The sequence below is a fragment of the Macaca nemestrina genome, chromosome 13 (genome assembly GCF_043159975.1).
Source record: "Macaca nemestrina isolate mMacNem1 chromosome 13, mMacNem.hap1, whole genome shotgun sequence".
NCBI lineage: Eukaryota > Metazoa > Chordata > Mammalia > Primates > Cercopithecidae > Macaca > Macaca nemestrina.
In genome coordinates this window covers 119,142,410-119,163,424 of record NC_092137.1, presented here as the reverse complement: position 1 = coordinate 119,163,424, position 21,015 = coordinate 119,142,410, and the positions used below count along the sequence as shown (strand labels likewise).

The window sequence follows — 21,015 nt, the reverse complement described above, 5'->3', positions numbered from 1 at the left end:
TATACAGAGATAGACAGTTGGATAAATAGATGGACAGATAGACGGATAGATGGAGAGACAGAGACAGAACCTCATGGGAAGGAGAGCGTGGAGAGACGGCATGGTTCAAGATGAATGGAGAGTCCTGAGGCAGGGCAGAAGGATGCTGAGGAGAAAATGAGGAGAGTGGGGAAACAAAATCTCCCTGATTTCACAGTGCTCCTGCAAAAATCCTCAGCCTCCTGAAAGAAGTAGGGAGGGGAAAAACCTGAAGGGACTGAAGAGCCACTATGTGAACCTGAGATGGAAATACCACTGCTTTCAGGTATGATAACATCTAAGGCACCGCTATAAAAGCTGGACACGGGGAGGCTGATCCGGCCCATTAAGATGCTCCCCTCCCACTATGATGGTTTGTAGAAGTGGGTTTAGTTCCATTTCAGAGCCTATTTAGGAATATGGTCCCCCACAGGGTACAGAGGGTTGCAAGTAAAAAATTAAACCTGACCATCATAGTCATGTCAAATGTTTACACACTCAAGAAGAAACTCTATTTTATTCCTTGTTTAGAAATTGGAGTCTACCCTTAAAGCTCTGCAGCCTGGGGAAGTTTCTCTCAGCCCTCTCCCAAGAATCTTCGTGCTCTGAATTACTATTTAATTTTCCCCTTTCTACTTTAAAGTAGAAATAGCAATGGTTTTTATTGGTACCTTCTAATGTTTTTATAGGAGGCACCTAAATCTTCCACATAGATACTCATCACAGCTCTAAAAGGTTCCATCACTTTTTGGAGGTTGATGCTAATTTTTCTTTTTATATTTTCACAAAGAAAATACAGTTAAGAAGGTTTTATTAATATTTATAGCCCTTGTTCTTCTGATCCATGACAAACGGCAAAAAGGTAAGAATCTGACCACGTCCAATCCATAAAACCCCTTTCCCTGTGATTTACAGGTGGTCACACTTCCCAGGCGGTGAGTGGCCCTGTCCAGTGACTGCCCTGGCTGACCCTGAGGGAGACCTGAGCCATAGGTTATTTCCTGTCAGTGATGTTTACAGCATACTTGGAAATTTCTGGAAGTCAAGATAGAGATTTGGGAGCAATGAAAGTTGATGTTTCTGTACTTCAAAGGAAGCTGTGTAATTAGGACACTGCGAGGTGGGGAAAGCATGGGGAAAATGTGGAGCCCAAGGCCCACAGCCTCCTCCTGTCCAGCACCTGGCTTGGGGCTCTGCAGGAGGGAGGAGACCTGCAGCAGTGTGACAGGGACGATGCCAGGACTTGCTATCATCCTGGAGACAAAAGTGGGCAGAGGAGGGGCCTGAGCCAGGTAGCGCTTACCTCAGGGCTGGAGAAGTGGGGGGGCTTGCTGCCCTCACTCTCGCTGGAGCTGCTCTCGGTCTCCGAGTCAGATCCTGAGCTGCTCTCTGAGTCGCTGGAGGAGCTGCTGCTGCCGCTGCTGCTGCTGCTGCTGCTGCCCTTGCTGGAAGGCACTGAGGTTCTGCAGTTGGGCTGCTGGACCACGGTGCTGCCAGCCCACGAGACCCCCGGGAAGGAGAGGGAAGGAAAGCCAAGTGAGCAAACAGGAAAACACCACCAAGCTGTCATGCACCCCAAGGAGGGAGGAGGCACGCAGCCTACACATCTGTCAACCATGACCTGGAACTCAAAGAGCAGGCGTCGAGGTCAAAGTCATCCTAAAGGTTAAAGCAACTCATATATAGAAGTAAAATCGGGAGTGAAGTTGGTGCCCCTTGGTAGTCGGGCACTGGTTATTCGTGTGGCCATTTTGGAAGGGAAGGTGGTGTAACATTCAAATGGCTGTTTCTATTTTGCTGCTGTTCTGGGAATGGCTTTTAAAATGCATCCCCAAATCCAATCATCTACAAAAATGCAAGGAAATCCAAAAAGCTTGAACTATTTTGCAAAGTATGAAAATGACTGCTTTATTTTTGCCCTAGAGGAAAATGCAGCATGATGGCAGGGATTAGGCAGAGGGCTGTCAGGAAGGGCATGGCATTCTGCTCTGAGCTTTCATGGCCTGCTGGAAGGTTCCAGAGACCGAGGGACTGTCCAAGTTCATGTCTTGCTTCCTCCCTTTTCCCACCTGTAGTTGAGTGCTGTAACGATTACAGGTGCTGGGATGTTGTTATAAACTGTAACCTTCCTTTGAGCGCTTTCCTGGAGAACTGAAGATCCCTCGCTGACACACTTTTGTATATTCTGGGCTTTACAATTCAATCCCAGTGCTGTGGCTTATAGGAACTGCATTTCACATTTATACTTGATGTTTACATCCATGCTGAAATTTGCCAGAAAGTCATTACATACTCAAAGATAACAAGAAAAATTGACTGATGCTTTCCAATAGTAATTCATTAACCATAAAAATTCAAATAGCATACATCCACCCAGAATGTGTTCGAGCAAAAAAGAAAATTTCAGTCCTCACATAATATTCAACATCTTCAACGTCCTTTATTAACAAAATCGAAAGACACCATAATGTGTTCTTTTGAGGTCAAGCTCTAAATACCAAAAATGCCAGTCACTCTTGTATGTTGAGTCAGCAAATACCTGCTTGCTTCCACCTATGACCAGCGCTTCTATAGGACCGAGCATCAGTGAAGGCCAGGGGCCAGGGAGCTTGTGGGGGTTGATGGTCTCAAGTGCAAAGCAGCCTGGACACGATAAAGGACTCCTTTTACCCACCCCTTAAATCTTTGATACATGCTTTGCCCCACGAGGACTTTCATGAATCCTGGGTATGGGGGTGGGGATGGAGGCAACACTCACTGCAGCTTTGTTTCTATAAAAACCGCCAGACAAGAAACTATCTTGCAGGATAGCTAAAAATAAAAGCACCTCTTGGAACGGCAGGGTTAGGGGAACTAGAGTTTGGATATAACTTTCCCCAGTGGGGTTTTCATTTCTTTCACCAATGTTGCCGCCCATACTGATTGTCTGGCAAAATTCTTCAGCATCAGACAACATCTGCACGTTCATGCCTTGCCTGAGCTGCAGCACTTTCTTTTCCAGCCTGTTGTTATTTGTGTCTAGAATTGAGTGAGGGATCCTGGATCTTAAGACAGAGTAGGGCAAGGGACAGTTAGAGCTCAGGGGCCGTAATATTTCTTTCCTTCCTTATGAACAAAAATCCGTCTTTCCTGTTGGCTGAATCTAGATGGTTACTATCAATGGAATCACAAAAAAAAAGACGATTGAATTCTGACTGAACATGAACATCTGGGATCCAGGTTAATAGTTTGTAGAACCTGACAGAAACAAGCAATGGGGAATATTTAATAAATGGTGCTGGGAGAACTGGCTAGCCATATGCAAAAGACTGAAACTGGACCCCTTCCTTATACCATATACAAAAATCAACTCAAGATAGATTAAAGACTTAAATTTACAAACTAAAACTGTAAACCCCTGCAAGACAACCTAGGCAACATCATTCAGGACACATGAATGGGCACAGATTTCATGACAAAGACGTCAAAAGCAATTGCAACAAAAGCAAAACTTGACAAATGAGATCTAATTAAACTAAAGAGCTTCTGCACAGCAAAAGAAACTGTCAACAGAGTAAACAGACAACCTACAGAATGGGAGGAAATTTTTGCAAACTATGCATTTGACAAAGCTCTAATATCCAGCATTTATAAGGAACTTAAACAAATTTACAAGAAAAAAAAAACTTATTAAAAAGTGGGCAAAGGACATGAACAGACACTTTTCAAAAGAAGACATACATGCGGCCAACAAGCATACGAAAAAAAGCTCAACATCACTGATCATCAGAGAAATGCAAATCAAAACCACAATGAGATACCATCTCACACCAATCAGAATGACTATTATGTAAAAGTCCAAAAAAAAAACAGGTGCTGGCGAGGTTGTGGAGAAAAAGGAACCCTTAGACACTGCTGGTAGAAGTGTACATTAGTTCAACCATCGTGGAAGACAGTGTGGTGATTCCTCAAAGACCTAAAGATAGAAACATCATTCAACCCAGCCATCCCATTACTGGGTATAAACCCAAAGGAATACAGATCATTCTGTCATAAAGACACATGCATACGTATGTTCACTGCAACACTATTCACAATAGCAAAAACACAGAATTAACTCAAATGCCCATCAATGACAGACTGGATAAAGAAAATGTGGTACACATATACCATGAAATACAATGCAACCATTAAAAAAAAAAAAAAAAAGATTATATCCTTTGCAGGGACATGGATGGAGCTGAAGGCCATTATCCTGACCAAACTAACACAGGAACGGAAAAACCAAATACTGCGTGTTCTCACTTATAAGTGGGAGCTAAATGATGAGAACACATGGACACTGAGAAGGGAACTACACACCCTGGGGCCTACTGGAGGGTGGAAGATGGGAGGAGGGCGATGGTCAGGAAAAATAAACTAATGGGTACTAGGCTTAATACCTGGATGATGAAATAATCTGTACAACAAACCCCCATGGCACGTTTACCTATGTAACAAACCCGCACATCCTGCACATGTGCCCCTTAACTTAAAAAAATAGTTTTTTGGTAGGTCCCAAAACACCCCAGACACTGGGGGGGAAACACACAAAAATAAACAAAAAAGCAAAACAACACATGGCTCAAAAGCTTCCCTGTTAAAAGGATGGGGTTGGGGGACACAGATGTGGAGGAAAGATATGTGTTTCTCTGCCACCCTCTGGAGTGACATCTGCCAACGATTAGCAAATGAAGATGAATAAAGAACATTCTGATCGGTGATCAAAACCACTGGACACCATAGAAAAACCAATCAGTCCATTCCATCTGCTTGCACTCAACAAAAAAACATGCGATGCTGGTTCTGTGTGCTCTGGCCTTTGTGTGTACAGCACAGGCAGCGAGGTGTGTGGGATTCCTTGTGGCGTGCACCCCAAAGTGACTGTCTTTTGAAAAGCGGCACTTCAACTTCTTGGAAAGTGCCCATTCGATAGTCACCACGCTGTCCGCCTTTAATGGCTTCGGTCCTGAAGTGATGAGGCACACTAGCCCAAGGAGGCAGCATCTCCGATCTGAATTATATTGGCAGAAAAACCTTATACTTTGATGTTTTCCTTTCTTCAATTACGAAATTCACTTAAAATGACAGCTTTACTGGCATAACTATTATCTGTTTCTAAAACAGCCGAGAGAGCCAAGAGTTTAGGTTTTTCTTCATACTTCACTTGTAAGGGTTGTGCAATTTACGATGTCTGGATTAAATATATTCACGTTTCAATGGTCCCGGTAGAGAGTATGTATTATAATCTAGAAACAGTCATAGCAAAGATGGGGCAGACTTTCCTGCGATGGTGCTAGTAGCTCCAGTTGTGGGATCAAGATCACTCTCCCCACTTCCACAAAGGCAGCTCCTTGGGGGTCAGCTGACCATTCTGGCCTCAGTGTAGTGACTGCTCCCACCACGGGTGCTTGCAGCTGCTTTACCCACCGTGGGGCTGCTGCGACAGCGAGGGTGGCAGAGCCAAGATGAGGAAGCCAGGAATGGACTTCCCTGCAGACAAGTACCAGTGAAAGGACGGACTCGGCTGAGTCACATACACACACATATACACACATCTCTAGAATTTGTTGTTGCCCAGGCTGGAGTGCAGTGGCGATCATGGCTCCCTGCAGCCTCAAACTCCTGGGCTCAGGCAATCATCCCTCCTCAGCCTCCCGAGTAGCTGGAACTACAGGTATGTACCACCACACCCGGCTAATTTTTCTATTTTTTACAAAGACAGGATCTTTCTATGTTGTCTAGGCTAGTCCTGAACTCCCGGCTTCAAGCAATCCTTCCACCTCAGCCTCCCAAAGTGCTGGGATTACAGGTATGAGCCGCTGCACCCGGCCTAGGCTTTATATATTTAAAATTGCAAACTGAAAATTTTGGTGTGCCGATTGGTTGTCATGTTTACGTACCAAAGATGCCTAAAAAAATTAACTTAAGCCTGGGCAACATAGTGAGACCCTGTCTCTACCAAACCCCTGCCCCCCACCCCAAAAAAACCAACAAATTAGCTGGGTGTGCTGGCGTGTGCCTGTGGTCCCAGCTACTCAGGATTACTTGAGCCTGGGAGGTCAAGGCTGCAGTAAACCATGATTGTGCCACGCACCCCAGTCTGGGTGACAGAGCAAGGCCCTGTCAAAAAAAAAATATGTTATAGTGGATTTTTTTCCTGAAATGATAACGCGGATTGGTTGACATGATGACACAAACTTGGACAATTTTTAGCATACTACCTACCAAGTTCTTGGACCCAGTGCCATCTCATGAACATGGTGCCATTTGACAGCAGCCGTAAAACATTACTGAGATCATGGAATAAAAGTCTTTGTGTCACCAAAGCTCAGCACAGTGCCTGGCACATAACAGGCGTTCATGTGTGATTACTGAATGAAAAAGTAAAGAGAAAAAATCCATCATTGGGTTAATGAGTTTTTTTTTTCATTAAAAAAAAGTTTGAATCTTTTGAAAAGGTTATACTGTCAGTTTTCCAATTAAAAAATATTTGAGAGTACTTCAGCAACCTTTAAGACAGACTTCTTCCTTTCTGAGAATATTTCTTTAAATGTCCTCTTAAGTTTCATCTGCTATAATTTAAGCACAGTTCCCTCTCGGATGGTTTGTTTACTTTTTGCATTTTGATTTCATGAAATGTTTGACTGGTTTTGTGAGTGGTCAGAGCCAAATACACCTTTGAGAGAGGTCCAGCTTTCTCTAAATGATCTGCTTGGTGTGTTTCTTCCTATGGCTGCAGTGACACCTTCCTTTTGGAATCCAGCCTTGGCTAAGTCTGAATGCAGACTGTAAAGTAAAAGACCTGGAGGCCGGGCGCGGTGGCTCATGCCTGTAATCCCAGCACTTAAGGAGGCCAAGGTGGGCAGATCACGAGGTCAAGAGTTTGAGACCAGCCCAGCCAACATAGTAAAACCCCGTCTCTACTAAAAATATAAAAAATTAGCTGGGTGTGCTGGCGGGCGCCTATAATCCCAGCAACTCGGGAGGCTGAGGCAGGAGAACTGCTTGAACCTGGGAGGCGGAGGTTGCAGTGAGCTGAGATTGTGCCACTGCACTCCAGCCCGGGTGACAATGTGAGACTCCGTCTCAAAAACAAAAAAACAAAAAAACAACAACAAAAAAACAAAACAAAAAATAACCCAAAAGATTTGGAACCCAAATGACAAAACCTTGGATCTCACAGTCAAGGGTGCTCCTGCCTGCCAAGTGTATTGTGGGGCCTGAAGACATATCCAAAATTGTCCACACACTTTTAACTGACAGGTAACTTAGAGGCTCTCTGCCTGGTTGGTGCTGTGTGGACAGCTGTGGTGCCCACACCGCACCACACATGCTGTGGACACTCCACTGGGATTGACTGAATAATAATGTTTCCTCCTCCTCATTCAACACTCTGAGAACACATGCTTGATATCCAAACCGTAACCAGTGTCCTGGCAACAGCAATCCTTTATTAATAGCATCACTATTGATATCAACTCATCTAACACCATACCACATAAGTAAAAATGGTAAATGCGGGCTTCAGGAGGTTTGCTATTGCTAGAGTTATCGTCCAAAAAAAAAACAAAAAAACAAAACAAAAAAAAACAACAACAAAAAAAAACCCAACTGGCAGGCTGTTGCTTCTATCCTGAAATGTAATTGTTTGTTCTGCAATACTTCCAAGAATGATTTCTCTATAAAACTTGGCTTTTGAAGCTCTTCAGGGTCTGGTCTCAACCAGATTCCCAGCTTCACCTCAGTGGGTTTATCCCTAAACCTTGGCAATAATACATTTCTCAGCATCTGGACAGGCTGGGTCTGTTTCGAGCAGGGTGTCCTTGCACATGCTATTTTCTGTGCCAGAAGGTCCTTTTTCTCTTTTTCCTTTGAGTTACTGTTACCTCCTACTCCTGCAGGACTAAGCGGCTATGTTTCCCTACTCTGTAAAGGTTTTCCCAGCTCCCCCAGGCACCAGTGATGTTTCCTCCCCAGTCCCTCCAGCACATTGCCCACTTCTCTATTGCAGCCCTTGCCACATTAAGGATTGGAATCATCTAATTTATTCATGCAATGTATTTTTTTCTGTTCCCTTGGGAATTGTAGGAGTTCTTAAAACTGGTAACTTTAGAACGCTACCATTTACATGTGTATCAGGTTGAAAACTGAGAACCCACAGGGGCCACACAAGTAGCATCCATGAGGGAAGTGTTCAGGTATAAGCAAAACAAACGTGTAACATGTGATTATAAATGTCAGCGGACCCTCAGCTCCCCAGCTGGGGCGAAGGAACCAAACTGGAGAATCCCACTAGGTCGAATGCTGCTTCTCCAGGCCAGCCTATCTCTGTACCTGGAGACAAGAACTCATTATTATCAAATCTTTTGATTTTTTTCACACGAAGTCCCAAATCCTTAGGTTTATATCAGATCTCCTGATTTTAAAATGCTGGTGACTAATCTGAAAAGTTTTAACAATGAAAAGTTTCATTGTATTTTAGCAATGAAACATATCTGCGGGTAGGACAAGGCCGGTGAGGCACTATTCTGAGACCTCTCATCTACGTCCCATTATTACACATTTTGAGATGGCTCAGTATAAAATAGAAAAATATAGAGACCCCAACCAGGAGAAGTTTTACCCACTCAGGAATCTACACTAGTAGGGCCAGGGACAAACAAGGGGTGAACCAAATACTTTTACTTCCTCAGCCCACCCTTTTTCTTCTGAAAGTGAAAGCAAGTTTATTAAGAAAGTAAAGGAATCAAAGAATGGCTACTCCATAGAGCAGTTACCAAATATCTTTCTTTTTCTTTTTCTTTTACCTTAGGAATATATATATATTTTTTTTTGGGACAGAGTCTTGCTCTGTCCCCCAGGCTGGAGTGCAGTGGCGCAATCTCGGCTCACTGCAAGCTCCGCCTCCCGGGTCCACGCCATTCTCCTGCCTCAGCCTCCCGAGTAGCTGGGACTACAGGCGCCGCCACCGTGCCCGGCTAATTTTTTTGTATTTTTAGTAGAGACGGGGTTTCACCGTGTTAGCCAGGATGGTCTCGATCTCCTGACCTTGTGATCCGCCCGTCTCGGCCTCCCAAAGTGCTGGGATTACAGGCTTGAGCCACCGTGCCCAGCCAAATTTGGCATTTTTAAAGCCATTATGAGTTTGAATACTTTCTGGATAATTTCCAGCCTCACTCTCCTTCTCTTGTCCTTCTGAAACTCTGATGACAACCATGTAAGATCTTTTCTTATAGTCCTGCAGGTCCCCAGGGCTCTGTCCTTCCCTGCCCCCCAGTCTGTTTATTCTCTGTTGTTCCTATCAGGCAATTTCTCTTGTTCCATCTTCAGGTTCACTAATTCTCCCCTGTGTTCTCTTCATTCTGTGGTTGAGCTCATCCACTGAGTTTTTCAAATTTTGCTTATTGAATTTTTCAGTTCTAAAATTTCTATTTGCCTTTTCCTTGTATTTTCTTTATCATTGTGGTGAGACCCCCTACTTTTTCAGTTGTCTCAAGCTTGTTTTTAATTGCTTATTGAAGCATTTTATGATGGCTGCTTTAAAATGCTTGTCAGATAATTACAACATCGGTGTTGGTCTCAGTATTCACATCTGTGGATTGTCTTTTCTCGTTCAAGTTGAGATTTTCCAGGTTCTTGGTATGACGAGTGATTTTCTATTGTATTCTGAACATTTTTGGTATGATAATACGTTGATTTTTAAAAATATGGCTTGTTTTTGCAGGCCTCCACTAATGCCATGTTGGCAGGTGTAGGGAGGGGTGTCTCCCTACAGTTGTGCAAAGGTGGACGTTTAAGCTCCCCCCACTCAGGCTTTGCTCATGGGGATGGGGACCACAGTTGTTTTTTTTTTTTTCCCCCATGGTATTTGTCTGGAATAGGGTGGTTATTGTCTAAAAGTTTTCCACGGTGGTTCACACCTGTAATCTCAACACTTTGGGGAGGTCGAGGCGGGTGGATCACCTAAGGTCAGGAGTTCAAGACCAGCCTGGCCAACATGGTAAAACCCCGTCTCTACTAAAAATACATAAATTAGCTGGGCGTGGTGGTACGTGCCTATAATCCCAGCTACTCGGGAGGCTGAGGCAGGGGAATCGCTTGAACCCGGGAGGCAGAGGTTGCAGTGAGCCGAGATTGTGCCACTGCACTCCAGTCTGGGCAACAGAGAGCGACTCCGTCTAAAAAAAAAAGAAAAAGAATGTTCATCTCGCTAGGATATGCATTTCCTGACCCTTTGGTTACAGGGAACTGGCTTTCCTGTGGCTTCTGTCTGTGCCTGCTGCCAGGTTGCTGGCTTCTCCAGCATCTACTCTGTGCTATATAAGGAAAAAAGGAAACCCAGGGAAGTCACCACCATGTCTTTTCCTCGGGCCCGAAGGCCCGAGCTGATTTGCCTTCTCCCTGCCTCTCAGCCTTGTTATGTTTGTTTTATATGTAACATCCATGGAGTTTAGCTGTACTTAGCAGGAGGCGGAGGAAAAAGGGCATTCACATCTTGTCCCAGAACAGGCAACCACCACTTGGTATTTAGCCAGTAGAAAGGAACCCTCTCTCAATACTTCCAACCTCCAGCTCTGGTTAATTATCTCAGAAGCTGATGAATGAAACAATTACAAAAGTGTCTGCTATAGTTCCTGCCCATTTTATCACCTCGTCAAATTAGGCATTAATTCATTCATTTTAAAACTGCTATTATGAGAATGAAGCTCAGATTTCACAAGGGTGTATACCAAACCTGAAAAGGACATGTTACCAAGAATGTACACAGCCTCGTGAGAAAAATGACTCAAATGAAATGAGGCTGTAAAAATGTTAAGGATAGAAAGTCGAGTGCTTTAAATGTTATGTTCATAGTGAAAAATTCTCTCAATAGATTTGTGAGGAAATGGGCTTTCCAGGATTCCAGTTAGCTGGGGACAGAGAAACGGATAGAATATCTAAGGGTTGACTTTGCTTTTTCCCTGGGAGAGGATAGGGTTTTGCTGATGCTGGGTTTTGCTGAAGATTGAGTTAGAGCCTCTCGGGGCACCTGGGATCTGAGCTGGTGCACGGCACACCTGTTCCAGCTCTGTGGGAGCACCTCTGCCTCAGCCGTTCCTGTGACCTTGGCTGAAGAAGCCGAGGACCTCATCTAAACTCAGAGGGTGTAAGTGTGTGGTCTTTCCCCGCCAGTGTGTGGATTACAAAGCAGCATGATCACAGTTATATAAAAATACACACACAGAGGAAAAACATGCTGAAAGGATATTCAAATGTTAACTGTGGGTGTTTTTGGATGGTGGAAATATGGGGATTAAACGGTTTTTGAACTTTTCTATATTTTCAAAATTTTATTGTCTTTTCACCAGTAAAATACATGTCACCATTTTCAAGTCTATGTGATTGTGGAAAATGACTATGCATGTATTCCTGAATGTCGCTTGCTAGCATTTTGTTTAGGAGTTTAGGGGGTTGATATTCACAGGTGAACTAAATATTTACATTGACATATTTTACATTTTGGGGGAGATTTTTGACAGCTTTGTATCATGATGGTTTTAGCTTAAAAGAATCAATTGGATAGTGTTTTACCTTTTCATAGTGTTCTGGGAAATGTTAAGTAATATGAAAGTTACCTGTTCTTTGAACGTTTAAAATCATTTGTCACCTATAAAATCATCTAATCTCAGAACCTTTAAGAATGGCAATTCTCTGATATCTTTCACAATTTATTATTTGGTTATTGGCCATTAATTCTTGTGTCAATTTTTAAATTTTTTTCCCAAAAGATTCTATTTAATTTATATTTTCAACTTTATTACCACAAAAGTTATATAATATTCTCTTATAATAAAAGCATGGTGTCTATTATATTACTTCTTTTAAAATTTTTCCTGTTTCTTGTTTCTTCATTATATTTGCCAAAAGTTTTCTAGAAACAGCTTTTGACTGATATACCATAATAACTCTAGTGTTTTCTGGCTTTGCTGCTACATTTTTCATGTTTATGTATAATACTTTTACAAACTTCTTGAGTTGAAGGCTTGTTTCAGCTATGTTTACTCTTCCTTAATAATAGCAGCCTCTGCGACTATCATTCTGCCTGAGTATACCCATGGTTGCAGGCGATCATCCTTGTTATGTTCTGTTTTTATTTTCCTTACTTTCTAAATAGATCATCGAAGTCATTTTTAAGTCTTGTTTGATCAAATAGTCATTTAGAAAAATGCTTTTCAATACCTGATGACATTTCAGTGGGATAAACATTATACTTAATTCCAAAAATAAACAGGATGGGAATGTGTAATAGCTTAGCACATGTGGAAACCTCAGTGGTCAGTGGCTTCAGCCTGGGGCAGGAACCTTGGAGCTGTTTTGAGCCGATTTGGACAAGGTGAGAGGAGGGACAGGCAGCACAGCTCATTAACTCTGAACCAGGAGTAGGATGGGAGTAGGGAATGGCCTGGGGAAGGGATTAGGCCATAAAGAAGACTTATGCACCACTGTGATATCCCGAAGGGCCCTGAAACCTTCTACTGGCCTTAGGGAACAATAAAAGTCAACAGAACCTGCCACATTTAGCTGAGGAGAAACTCAGTAATATAGGAGGTCCATAAACTTGGACATAAATTAAGTCTCATATTTCACTGCGGATGCTATTGTAGCATCTGGAACTCTTTCAGTTACAAACCAAAGAATTCAGAGATCCTCCTGACCAGCCCATTAGGCCATTTACACAGACGTATCAGAGAGTGAGGTGCTGAGGCCCAACTTCCAATTTCAGAAGAGTGCTGAGACACAAGGCTTGAACCCCAATTTGAGATACCAGAGAGACAGATGTCATCTTGTGGGGTCCTAGTTACTTCCTGGGTTTGTACCCTTTATGACATAAAATGTCACAGGTGACAATAAGCCATTAGTTCTTAACCAGCTGCCGGATCCTCTGCTCTCTTGCTTAGAGGGCCACTGTGACTTGGGGACTCTGTCCCAACACTCGAAACATTTCTTAGTATGGAATTCCTGAGTTTACAGCATCACTACCTGACTACTGACATTTGCTAAGAAATACAATTTCTTTTGTTCAGGGTTCAGCCCTGCTTTTGGATTTATCAGCTTTTCTTTTTCAGATGGGTGAAGAACGTTCTCCTGTAGATGAACCAAGACAAAAAAGCTATGCTTGGAGCTCTGGGTCATATTGGGAACAAAGTTTTACTTTCAGTTGAATAAAGATGCACGGGTAGCCCCACCAAAGAGAAAGGCATTTCACAAATAAAGAAAAAACACAATAATGTACAGACATGCATTGGTTCCCAAAGATTCGTGGGCTTGAAAGTTCTTCTGACTATAATGGAATAACATATTTATTTAATACTGAAAGTCCATCAGAGAACAGTTTCCATACAGCCGTCTTCTCTGGACCCAAGGCTTTGAATGGGGTAGAGTCCTCTAGCCTGTCCTTCGGACGGAAGTGTCTTTGGAGATCTGTACATGTCACTGGGCAGCATGGAAATGGCTACGGATCTTTTTATGTCCGAACATGAATTAGGCTGGGAGTCTAGATGGCGGAGGGCCCTGGAGGACGCCAGGCTTGTCCCCTGTAAAAGCCTTCTCTGAAAGCCCTGTGTTGGCTTGGCCAGGCCCCCTCTGCACCACACAGCTTGGCAAGACCAGTTTGCAGCTGCATTTCCCGCCTGTCCTGGGCCCTGTTTGAGAGACTGTGACAAGCAGCAGCTGCCTTCTGGTGATACAAACTTGCCTCCCCCTCTTTCAGGCGGGTGATACCACTAGAGACACTGAGTTGAAAAGCCCTTCTTGGCCCAGAGAGAAGCTCAAGCAGGGAATTCAACATCCTTCCTTGACAACTGGGATGGGAGCTGCCATGTGGCCTGGGCCCAGCCATGAGAAAGCTGAGAACATCCACTTGGACAACTTCTCCCCTGGCAGAGGGAGCTGAACGCGTGGACGGAGTGACGGCCATCTGGTGGGCGTGTGGGAGCCAGGGTGCATGGGATGGGAGGCGCTGCCTCTTCGGAGGTTAAGCTGACCGGCTGGCAGGTGGGACGGCCATGCCAGGGGTTGGGGGCCATTGCCCTCCAGCTGCCAAGAGTGAGCAGGCTGCCCCAGACGAGCGAACGACCTCGGCAGTGCTTCATCTGACCTGCTGGCAGGACACGGCTTCCGCATGCTTCCGACTTCCTCTGCGTGCTTTCCCTGCCTCTGCAGCTGCTGGATGTGGGCAGGGAAGCTCCCACGCGATGGCTTTTCAGGCACCAGGTCTATGGGGAAATGCTGGGAGATTCTGGGCTACAAGAATTGCCCGACACTCTGAGCTTCCTTCTAGCCCTGTCCTCGGGCGTTAGATTCCCAGGGACTGCTTATAGAGGTGAAAGCATGTTGAGGGCACCTCTGTAAACCCATCTGCTCCCTACTTCAATCCTGGAAGAGAGAGGCTGTACTGTGAGGCACACTTCTTTTACCCCAAGCAATGGGAGCGTTTTAAGGCAATATGACCCATTAGAGATCCTGCCACCCATATACTTATTTATAATAGTCCTTCCATTTATTCAGATATATTTTCAGTTCAAGGAGGCCTTTGGATAGCGCGGCCTCAAACTGCCATCCTCATGGAAACTCCATATTCCATATGGCAGTAACACTTTACCAGAGTTCTTTTTTTTTTTTTTTAACAGCTTCATTAAGATATAATTTACATACCACCCATTTCAAGTATATAATTCAATGTATTTTATAATCTTCATAGGATTATACAACTACCACCATGATCTAATTTTAAAACATTTTTTATCCTCCTTAAAAGAAAACAGCACTTTGGGAGGCCGAGGCGGGTGGATCATCTGAGATCAGGAGTTAGAGACCAGCCTGACCCATATGGTGAAACCCCGTCTCTACTAAAAATACAAAAAAATTAGCCAGGCGTGGTGGCAGGCGCCTGTAGTCCCAGCTACTCAGGAGGCTGAGACAGGAGAATCGCTTGAACCTGGGAGGCAGAGGTTGCAGTGAGCGGAGATTGCGCCACTACACTCCAGTCTGGGAGACAGAGCAAGACTCTTGTCTCAAAAAAAAAAAAAAAAAAAAAAAAAAAGGAAAAGAAAAGAAAAGAAAAGAAACTGTGTATCCATTAGCAGTCAACTCCCATTCTTCCCACTCCAAGCTTCCCTGACCCCAGCCCTAAGCAAGCACTAATCTCCTTTCTATAGCTGTAAATTTGCCTATTCTAGACATTTCATAGAGAGGGAATGATGTAAGTATGTGGTCTTTTGTGACTACTTCTTTCACTTAGCATAATGTTTTAAAGGGTCATCTATACTATAGCATGTATCAGCACTTCGCTGCTTTTCTTGGTTGAATAATATTCCATTGTATGAATATACCACATTTTGTTTATCCTTTCATTAGATGATGGACATCGGATTGTTTCCATTTTGGTCTACTATGGATAATGCCACTATGCGCATTCATGTCTAAGTTTTGTATGAACATATGTTTTCATTTCTCTTGGGTATACACATAAAAAAGGAACTGCTGGGTCCTTCGCTAACTCTGAGTTTAATCTTTTGAGAACTGTAAGACTGTTTTCCAAAGCAGTTGCACCACTTTGCATGCCCACCAGGAGTGCAGGGGGTTCTAACTTCTCCACACGCTCGTCAGCAATTGTTATTGTCCATCTTTTCGATTCTGCCCATCACGCTGGGTGTGAAGTGGTGTCTCACTGCGGTTTTGATTTGGATTTCCCCAGAGGCGAATGATATTCATTCAGTATCTTTCCATGTGCTCGTCAGCCATTTGCATATTTTCTCTGGAGAATGTGTATTCAAATCCTTTGGCCTTTTTATTAACTTGAGTTACATTAATTCTTTATATATTCTGGATACAAGTTGTTTATCTGATATACATTGTGCAAGTACTTTCTGTCTGTGGTTTGTGTTTTTACTTCCTTGATGGTATCATTTGCTACAACACAAACATTTCTAATTTTCTGGAAGTTCAGGTAACCTATATTTTTCTTTTGTCACTTGTCCTTACTTGACTCTGCTTAATAGTAACAGATGCTTAAATGTATAGGATTCTTTAACTCTGCTTAATAGTAAGAAATGCTTAAATGTATAGGATTCTTTAACTGTTTTCAAGGCATTTTTTTTCAAGTCCTACCTCTGAGCCTCACAACAAACCAATGGAGTAGGAAAGTCAGCTACAGTTATGTCTACGGAAGGCAAAGCAGAGGGGTCCAGTGACTTACTTTAGGCTGCACATCAGGTTAGTGGAGGAGAGAGGCTGGAGCGCAGATCTCGGGCACCTAATACTACCCTGTGCTTTCTCAACAAGTGGGGATAAATTTCCAGCCTTTCTGGCCCCAGTTGGATACATTAGGTCATTTTGCCCCGTGAGGCAGGATGACGCATAGTCAGACAGACCCAAGTGGACGTTTTACTGCCTCTGCTTGCTGGCTATATGACCTTTGGAAGTTACTTACCCTCTCTGCGCCTTGGCTACCTCACTGACATTAAAGGGGTAACAAAAGTGACAACCTCATAGTGTTGCTAGGTGGGTTAGATGAGAAAATGCTCATAACATTCTTTTTTTTTTTTTTTTTTTTTGAGACAGAGTCTTGCTCTGTCACCCAGGCTGGAGTGCAGTGGCGCGATCTTGGCTCACTGCAACCTCTGCCTCCTGGGTTCAAACGATTCTCCTGCCTCAGCTCCCTGAGAAGCTGGGATTACAGGCACCCGCCATCATACCCAGCTAATTTTTGTATTTGTAGTAGAGATGGGCTTTTGCCACGTTGGCCAGGCTGATCTCGAACTCCTGACCTCAGGTGATCTGCCTGCCTTGGCCTCCCAAAGTGCTGGGATTACAGGTGTGAGCCACCGAACCCAGACTCATGACATTCTTAACATAGTGCCTAGCACATAGCAAATGCTCAATTAATAGTTAATATTATTCTATCTATTTATTTATTTATTGAGACAGAGTCTCACTCTGTCACCCAGGCTGCAGTGCAGTGGTGCGATCTCAGCTCACTGCAAGTTCTACCTCCCAGGTTCTCCTGCCTCAGCCTCCCGAGTAGCTGGGACTACAGGTGCCCGCCACCAAGCCCGGCTAATTTTTTGTATTTTTAGTAGAGACGGGGTTTCACTGTGTTAGCCAGGATGGTCTCGATCTCCTGACCTCGTGATCCGCCTGCCTCAGCCTCCCAGAGTTCTGGAATTACAGGTGTGAGCCACCGCGCCCGGCCAATATTATTCTTTAATTTTTAATACCTGTAATGCTTTTTCCAACATAGTAGCCACACCAAGTAAGAATTCTTCCAGTTTACCTGCATTGTTAACTCACAGGACCCATCTGGTCATTTTGCAGAATTATAAATGTTTTCTCAGGAAGGAATTGAAGGGATCAGCTAGTCCAACTCCCCAGAAAAGGAAAGCGGCATGTACAAGATTGCACGACAAGTGAGTTTTGCAACACGACCTCTCAGGAGTCTCCTCTTTTGTTTCCATAAACCTGGGTGCTTCAGTGCAAAGCTACAGATAGCTCTGATTGACTGATTGATTGATTGATTGATTCATTCATTCATTCAGAGACGAGGGCTTGCTATGTTGGCCAGGGTTGTCTAGAACTCCTGGTCTCAAACAATTCTCCCAGCTTGGCCTCCCAAAATGCTCAGATTATGCGTGTGAGCCACCATGCCTGACCCAGACAGCTCTGATTCAGAACAAGGTCAAAGGAAGCTCCGAAGAGAGACTGGAAGGGCCCAAAGCGATGGCAGTGCCCAGATCTTAGTCTGGAATCATGTTTGGCTCCTGCTCCTGAAAACCCTCCTTCTAACCCAATCTCTGTCTGAACAAACCAGTTCCATTTCTCTCCTGTGTTTAAAGCAAATAAAGTGAGCTCTGAATGTCAGCAGCATGTGGTGTTTAATTTGCATCTCACCGAGGAATACAAGACTTAAGGATGATGAGCGAAAAAGATTTTTATGGAAGCCAAATTACAGCATCTGAGACACAGGCTTGTGGCCGTATCAGCTCAAGCTGTGATCTTGTTAGCTGTCATAAACCAAGCTGGGTTTGTTCCTTGGTTGAGGACTCTCAGGGCAAATGTGTAAAATATTACTCAGGTGTTTCTTCAGGGAGTGCTGTTTGTCCTTTTCAAAGGCTGCATCACAGAGCACAGCTGATAGACTGTGTCTGGTGACAGGGAACAGGGACCACAATTAAAATGAGTGAAAACACAGTTAGAACATGCATGTCTCGCCATCAGAAGCCCCTAAGGACGGCCGTGCCCAGATTTGGGTAATTCTGAGGCTCAGGGGCCTCACCAAGGACTTGGGCTCTGTCTGTCTGTCCTCACTGCCACCCTTGGCTTGTCTTTAGGTGGATTTGCCTCACTCCCCTGATGGCTGCTGCGGTTCTCACATGCAGATGACAGTGTCCAGAGAAAGGGATATTACTGCCCTGTGTCCCTTGCTAAGTAGATCACCCCTCACTGGCTTGAATGTCACCACATACCCATGACTAAACCGGTTCTACAGCGAGGGTAATAAGGCAACAAATGCTAGCTTAGGCCAATTAACAGTCACCCCTTAGTATGGAGGACAACCAACCTCCCCTGAAGACTCCGGCACTCCGAGGAGGGTGACCCAAACGGCTTCTCTGTCAGGGAGTGACAGGTGACTGCTGAGCAGGCAATCAGTGGTGTCTCTCTCATGCAGAAGGCCGGCTCCAGTCATGAGATCCTGGGTGTTCCAGACAAACCAGATTAGCTAGACATCTGCTCCAGACCAACAGGGCTGGCTTGGTGGGTCATCCCAACTGAGACTCGGGGAGAGAGGCACTGGGCCTAGGAACCTGCACACCAGGCCTCTAGTCACAGCTGTGCTGATAACCCCACTGTGGGTCTCAGTCTCCCCATCTATGAAGAGATGGGCTTAGACTAGATGATTTCTGTGGTCCCTGTCACTTCTAATACCCTTTGATAAATGTATACTTAATTAAAAAGAAAAAAACAGGCCAGGTGTGGTGACTCACACCTGTAATCCCAGCCCTTTGGGGGGTCAGGGTGGGAGGATCACTTGGGGCCAGGAGTTTGAGACCAGCATGGGTAACATAGTGAGACCCCTGTTTCTGCAAAATCAAAAAAATTTGCCAGGGGTGGTGGTGCATACCTGTAGTCCTAACTACTCGGAGGCTGAGGTGGCAGGATCACTTGAGCCAAGGAGTTAAGAGTTTCACTGAGCTATGATGGCATTACTGCATTCCAGCCTTAGTGACATAGCAAGGACCTGTCTTCTCCAAAAACAAAGAAAAAACCCCAAAGACCCTCTGACACTTCTTTGTCCCCTCCAAATCACATGGTGAAATCTGATCTGCATTGCTGGAGGTGGGGCCTAGTGGGAAGTGTTTGGGATGTGGGGGAGGATTGCTCAGTAATGGCTTGGTGCCCTCCCCCAGGTAATGAGTGAGTTCTCGCTTTATTAGTTTATGCAAGAGCTGGCTGTTTATAGGACCTGGTACCTCCTCCTCTTCTCCCTCTTCTTGTCATGTGAGACACCTGCTTACTCTGCCTTCTACCATGAGTGAAAGCTTCCCGAGGCCTCACCAGACACAGATGCTGGTGCCGTGCTTCCAGTACCGCCTGCAGAACTGTGAGCCAAATACACCTCTTTTCTTTATAGATTACCTGGCCTCCGGTATTCCTTTATAGCAATGCAAATAGACTAACACGCCATTTTAAAAAATTACTGTCCCTAGAGATGCCTAACCTGAATTTCCAACTAGAAGCTGTGTTAATTTCTATTTTAATTCTTTCTGTTCCTCCCATTTAGGCTGATGAGCAATGGTGAGGCCAAGAAAAGACCAGAGAACCCTGGAGCCAGAGTCACAGATGATTCACTCCTGCTCGTCTTCAGTTGACTATAACAAGCTGCCTGGGGTTTCCTCCCTAACTTCGCACACAGCATTGCTGTGTAACAGCTGAGCAGGTGCCAAATTCCTGGCTTTGCTACCTCTAGGAGTCTAGGTAATTGTCATCATAACTAAGTCTGCCATGCTGTGCTGTGGGTAGAGATTTCTTCTCTCGCTGTGTATAAAGTGGCTTCAAGGGATCTGCCTGCGACCACATCCACCCAGAGCATTTTGGATTTCAGGTTTAGGTGGGTGAGGATTTTTCTGCCATGAAGAAAGGTCGGTGCTCCTCGCCTGTCACTGTTGCTCTGCAGCCATATGTGCCTGGTACTGTTCTGAGTGTGGAGGGGGCAGAAGGCACAAGGTTAATCATGTCCTTAGAGTTGGAGGGCCTAGAATCACGTTCAAGAGAAAACTGTCTGTCAAGTGCTCAATGCGGCCATCAAATCCCAAGTCCTAATTCTTAGTTCTTAGACTTCAGAGGCCGGGGGGAGAACAAGGAATAGAGTTTCCAGGCAGGAATTCTTGGAGGAAGTGGGGCCTGAAACACTGAGTCGGATTTGCAAGGAAAAGAGAGAAGGGGGCAAGCTGCAGGCAAAGTGGGTGGAATAACAGGAGGCTGGGATTTGCAGGGTGGGTTGTGTGGGGGAAGCTGAAATAGATGCAGGCCCCGGGGAGGAACCATTTATGCTTCCTTCAATTTTATAGCATCCAGCACCAGGCAGCCCTTCTATTTAGATATGGGTGATCACGAAGAGAGCTGAAAAAACAGACTGGGATTGCCTGGTTTCCTATAGGGTGTGAAGCTGACATTCTATGAGCAAATCTGTGTAATTTAAATAACACTACACCAACTAGGAGGTGCTGAGAACAGTACAGGAGCAGGGGTCTCCAGCCCCACTTTGGTACAGTCACTGCTGGAGTGGAGGGAAAATGAATCGAGGGTGGGAGCGTTCTCCTCCAACCATGGAGACTCATTTGAATGCACTGCAGGGGGCTGTGCCCCCAGAGGACTCTCAGGGAGGTGGTCCTGATGGAAAATGGCACCCATGTGCAGACGCCGAGAATGAGCCCAACC

At 44.7% G+C, this 21,015-nt stretch overlaps 1 protein-coding gene across 7 annotated transcripts in view; it reads right to left on the bottom strand.

The window, feature by feature from the left end:
• Positions 1-21,015, bottom strand: part of LOC105490094 (ALF transcription elongation factor 3) — a 620,895-nt gene that overhangs the window by 59,211 nt on the left and 540,669 nt on the right. For all 7 annotated transcript variants that reach the window (XM_071077266.1, XM_071077269.1, XM_071077264.1 and 4 more), the window contains one exon: positions 1,322-1,508. In XM_071077266.1, coding sequence (XP_070933367.1) covers positions 1,322-1,508 — 187 coding nt within the window. The remainder of the gene's footprint in view (positions 1-1,321; positions 1,509-21,015) is intronic.